Source organism: Medicago sativa, chromosome 4, assembly GCF_051527215.1.
Source record: "Medicago sativa cultivar Bolivia chromosome 4, Bolivia_mono, whole genome shotgun sequence".
Taxonomy (NCBI): Eukaryota; Viridiplantae; Streptophyta; class Magnoliopsida; order Fabales; family Fabaceae; genus Medicago; species Medicago sativa.
The window spans coordinates 90,282,452-90,287,840 of record NC_140752.1 but is presented as its reverse complement, the minus strand read 5'-3'; the positions used below and the strand labels follow the sequence as shown (position 1 = coordinate 90,287,840).

Sequence of the window (5,389 nt, the reverse complement as noted above, 5' to 3'; positions counted from 1 at the left end):
TTGTTCTATAGAAACAATTTTGTGCTTCCTCTATTTTTGTTGCTTTCCATTTATCCTAATCCCCATATTACGATTGGAAAAAAAAAGTTCATGTTAATTGAAATACTCAAGATTATCTTGGTACTGGCACTACTAATTTCCAAGTGCACTGTAACAACATTTATCATTGACAAGAATCCTAACGACTTTAAATAATTCATTTTCCATCCTTTTCAAAACTCTATTAGTGATTAAACTTACAAAGTATTGATTGATGATACATTAATTTGGAGACCACTTATTTAGAGATCAATGTAGGTTCTTTCCAAATTTAATTTATCATTTTACAAAGGTTTTTTTCCAGTGAAAGTAGAGATCGTATCTATTAAAAGGAAAGTATTATAGTGAAACGTGCTCTTCCAATTACAAAGTTCCCATACTCTGAAAAAAACACGAGGCTATGAACACAACTAGTTACCTACGTAACTCGTTTACAGCATGGTGGGATGCAACACTTACGCACCTCACCACATCAAAAGCTCAACAATGAGGTTCAAAATTTTCCTTTTTCTTTTGCTTTCCTTTGTAATAATAATAAATGAATAATTTGAAGCCAAACTACTTGCAATGTAGAACAAATAGTGCACATCCATGAACTTCCAAATCCATGAATATCGTCCCTTGCGTTGTTGCGACGTTCTTTCCACTCCACACTTCTTTACCGTGACAGAAATTGATTCGTCTGCCAGGGAAAACCTTAGCCAAATCTGATGTCTTTGCATATACTGGTGTCTTCTGTTCATTTAGATTGAAGAAAGCCAGATACACTTCTCCTTTTCTTCCCGTTGCAATCCAAGAGCGAATCCCACCTGAAACTACATTTGCTGCACAAATGTCCAATTTCCATTATGAGTAATAAAAACGAGGAAGATTATACAGCTAAAAAAATAATTAAGTTCTAGAATGAGGAACATATATGTACTAAAATTCACCTTCTATATATTTTACTGTTGCACAGAGACCCGAGTAACTGTTTACCAGGGTCCCATTGGAGTTTAGCTCCCAAATCTGTTACAAACAGAATTGATCATCTTCCAGTTGAATCCACAAATATCAGTAATACAAATTGGCCAATGCATATTTTGTCTAGCTACTAGCTAGGGATAAACAAGCATATATCCTTTAAAAATGTGGTGCGTAATTTGAGAAAAGGACTATAATGATTGATTTTTTATTTTTTTTAATTTAAATGTCTAAATTGCAATTTTGCGAAATTGAGGGACTAAATTGACTGACCTTTACAATTTCAAGTTTAAAATGTGTATCTAATCGATATACATGTGCATAAAAGTTTCAGACTGTCTGTCCATAAAAATTAATCTAAAATCAATTACAATTTCTTCCCAGATAAGTTTGATTCTTGAGTTAATTTTTATATCTACTCTAGAGACAAACTGCAAACATGGAACATATACAGGACTCTACCTGAAGATTAAGAGTCACATGCTACACTTGTACATGAAATATGGACTATAATATACCTGATTTGTATCCAATCTGCAAGGAGAAAATGTGCCTTTGTTGAACTCTTTGGAAGTAACTTTTCGTTTTGAAGAACCATCCAAGCAAAATCTCATTTGGTTGGTTGCAACCAAATGATGTTTCCCGCGATAGTCCTCTTGATGCGTAATCTCTCCATCTCTGCAACAATATCAATAAAACAATTTATGTTACTCAACCAAATTATATAAATAGAATAGAGAAAGATAAAGCCTGATTACAATCCGAATCGAAGGTCTCTCTTGTGTACGCAGAAAGGGTTCCGATTCTTGATTTCTAAACTCCCTTTCCAACATATTCTTGCAAGGTCTTGGTTAAGGCTATCAATAGTCCAACCACTTGCTTTTGGTTCTGTGCAGCCAGTGAGGGCTAACGAATGTATATGTTTCTTTCCTTTCTTAGATCTTCTCATTTTTCCTATATGATGCTGATATTCACTCTTCAAGTTCTTCGAGCTCGTGACATAGGGAAACTGTCATTGCAGTAAAAAATGTTATGATTCGTGATAAGTTTATCCCTCACATCCAACTATTTTTCCAAAAAAAAAAGTTTGATGGCTCACATGCCTCTATATTATTGGAGCTGAAATGATTAATCTCTAGTAGGGTTGGATTCGTGATAATTTCATATGTGGCAGGATCGATTCTCCGCACATCGCCTCCATACATCAGGGGAGATTTTGCCAAAGCCCACAGAGTCATCTGTGATATAGTAATGAATTCACTCAAGAGTCCATCATAATGCATGCATTCCAAACACATCATTACAGGAAAATATACGAGAGTAACTCAGTTATGCTATTTATCAATATACCTGTGTTCTTTTCTCTTCTAGATTCAACTTACAATACCTGTGTGGACCTTCATTTGAACCTATAAATTCAAAAAAAAGTTCAAAAATCCATATTTCAGTAAGTCTTTTTAATCAAGAGAGAATGCGTTACAGTCTAGCAGCCGAGCCTCATCACCTGGATCAGTTAACCATCCAAATGGTAGCATGTCCATGTCAGGCCAGGAACTTCCTTTTAAACCTTTTGCTCCTATCATATTAGCTGTAGCTAAGTCCCTGATTCAGAATTTAATGAACTGAAGTTATGTAATATGGTGAATTGATGGTAAAATAAAAGAACATAAACAGAGAAGTAGCATGATTGCAACATATTTCGAAGACTGATAAAAATATCTTAAACAGTTACATATAGTATAAAAAAACTATAAAAAAACTTAATCACCTTGATATATCAAAATGAGCCGCTACATCCTGCCATGTATCCCAGTCATCTCCTGTTATGCGATACATGTTGACTAGTCCACTGACATCCTTGGCCATGGCTGGTGTCACGCGGGTTCCAGGAGATAAAGAATACACAAAGGGACGATTAATCTTCCTGAGAACCTGGCACGACATGTCGTATGATAAGGTTGTAAATAATCATAGTGAAAATATAGAGATCTCAAGCGTTTATACAAAAACAAGTGGTAGTGATGAAAGTAAGAAAGCGGAAACTAAAGAATACCTCAGATACATAGGTTATCTCACTTAAATCCAAGTCCTCTCCAAACACACAGTCATGTTTCACTGCAAGCAAGTCATAAAATCTTTCGATATTACCGCGAAGAATAGGCAAAACTGTGTATATTCTTGTACATGATAATGCAATTCCAAATTAATACATGAACGTATAATCAATCAATACTTTGTAAATTCAAAATCATCATGATTGTTGTCAATGATATGATAAAAATGCTGTGACAGTAATTTAGTAGTGCCAGTACCAAGATCAACACCCCAAGCAGCATACTGCGCATAAAGAGATCTCAAAAAAGCTCTTCCTGCTCCTAACTTTGTATTTACACTCATGAAACCATTAGACATCCATGCACAACGCCTTTCTTGGATTGCTATGTCTTTTGCATACCATACTCGACCAGATTCTTGATAAGCAGCACCCTAGGAAATAACGTGAAAAGGTCAATCAGAACTTTTGTTTTAGATTATGTGTCTCTTTGAATTGGCTTATTTTGAATTCGCTTATTTCAGTCTATCTACTGACATACTTGTGAATTTATAATGCATAAATATATAGAAGATAAATTTATAGCAGAAAATCAAAATAATACCGTTGTTGTATCTAGGATAGGGGTGTTTGCATTCACAGCTTGTGTGCTAATCCCTCTCATAACATGAATTCCAAACTTCAAACCTAAGCTATGTACTTTCTTAGCTACTTCACTGAATCCATTCCCACCTTTGGAAGAAGGCCACCTTCCTGGATCTGGAGCCATCCTTCCCCATTTATCAATCACGTCGAATCCAAGGGAATCACTATAAGCACCCGGGACTTTCTTCCTATACCAGAGGTAATCCACCACAACATACTACAAGGGTAGAACCGTAGCAGCAAATAAATCAATCTATATATATAACCAAAGTACTACTAATGCAGTAAAGTGAAACCATCCATAAGCTATAGTTCGTTTCGGTATTTATACCTCGTATCCATGTGGACGGAGTCGCTGAGAAATAATTTCAGCATTCTGTAAGAACTCTTGTTCAGAAATTATCCAGGAAAATGCATCATAGGAATTCCAACCTCTTGGTGGAAAGCCTACTTGCTGCATGTTACTCTCAGATAAATTTCTTGATGACACACTGAAAACAGGGTTCTAAAGATCATGAATCTCAGCAATATTTTATTTTCTGGAATTAATTCTGGCCAAATTGAAGATTGCTTAATGATTATGAGGTTTAAAAATCTATCCACGCACAGTTCTAAACTGAAGCTTCTTTAATAGTAAGTCAAAATAACATTTGTAGCAGTAAACATAACGTTGAAATCTATATTGAGATAATTCCTGGATTTGACTCCAAGGACTTTGGTCCAAAATGAATTTTATGAGTATGGATCCATCAGAATAATATGAAGCAGATGTGAATTAGTCTCATTTAACAACATTCAGTGGTAAATTATGACAATGTGAATACAAAAGCAAAAAAAAAAAAATATTTGGTTCTGGATCCAACTCTTCAATTAAACATTATAGTAACTATGGAATTACCATTCAAGCTTATTTTGACAGTGTCCCAAAAATGCAGCTTAAAAGAACAGGCAAATAAAGCTCAAAATCCAGTAACTTCAAAGAAGATTCTATGGTTATTGACATACCTCTGAAACCAGAAGCCAAGTAGAACCAAGAAAGAGACTAAGCACAGTGTGAAGCACTTCATAATTGCTGCTGGTACGACTGTTCCACCATACAACACACCTCTTACTTAAATACTCAAAAAAAAATATCCAACTTTTTAGATAAACATTAAATAAGATTTGGAAAAACAAAAACAAAGTAATAAAATAGTGATAATGCCTTGCAAAGCAAAGCTTACATGGCATTGATAGTAACATAACATCTACTTAACATTCTTTCAATTTAATAGACCTTATATCTATGAAGCACATATACTTTTTAGATTAGACGTATCCCGTTGTTGTGTGTCCGACACCAATATTATACTGTATTATGTAATTTTGTTAAATTATTAAAGATGTTGGTGTGTCAGTGTTATATCTGGTATCCGTATCCGTAATTGTGCTTCATAACCACGTATTGATACGGTGACTCAAGATAGACACAAAAGTATTAAAGTTCTAGTATCTCTTATCAAAATGAAATGTTAGGATCATAACTAATAGTGATGTTTATCGGTATTGTTATTAGTTGAATACTTGTGTGGCCTTGTTGAAAGAGTTGCACATTTTTTCTTTGTCGTGATCATTTAAGCCATGGTGGCACATGTACACGTTACATTAAGCGGTCACAATTGAAGAAGAATGCACGTATCTAGTTAAAAT

General features: G+C 34.6%; 1 protein-coding gene across 2 annotated transcripts; it reads right to left on the bottom strand.

Moving 5' to 3' along the window:
• Nucleotides 1-280: 280 nt before the first annotated feature.
• Nucleotides 281-4,786, bottom strand: LOC146933585 (uncharacterized). 2 transcript variants are annotated; one of them, XM_085705389.1, is made up of 13 exons: nucleotides 4,706-4,786; nucleotides 4,032-4,191; nucleotides 3,660-3,917; nucleotides 3,315-3,489; nucleotides 3,056-3,117; nucleotides 2,771-2,934; nucleotides 2,507-2,604; nucleotides 2,353-2,411; nucleotides 2,106-2,240; nucleotides 1,761-2,011; nucleotides 1,521-1,680; nucleotides 972-1,047; nucleotides 281-863 (listed from the first exon to the last, which is right to left on the bottom strand). In XM_085705389.1, the coding sequence occupies exons 1-13, from the start codon at nucleotides 4,765-4,767 to the stop codon at nucleotides 598-600; spliced, it is 1,926 nt and encodes a 641-aa protein (XP_085561515.1). In that variant the 5' UTR covers nucleotides 4,768-4,786; the 3' UTR covers nucleotides 281-597. The 2 variants fall into 2 exon arrangements, with proteins under 2 accessions (XP_085561515.1, XP_085561516.1); XM_085705390.1 differs by having other exon boundaries at nucleotides 3,315-3,490; nucleotides 3,664-3,917.
• Nucleotides 4,787-5,389: the final 603 nt, after the last annotated feature.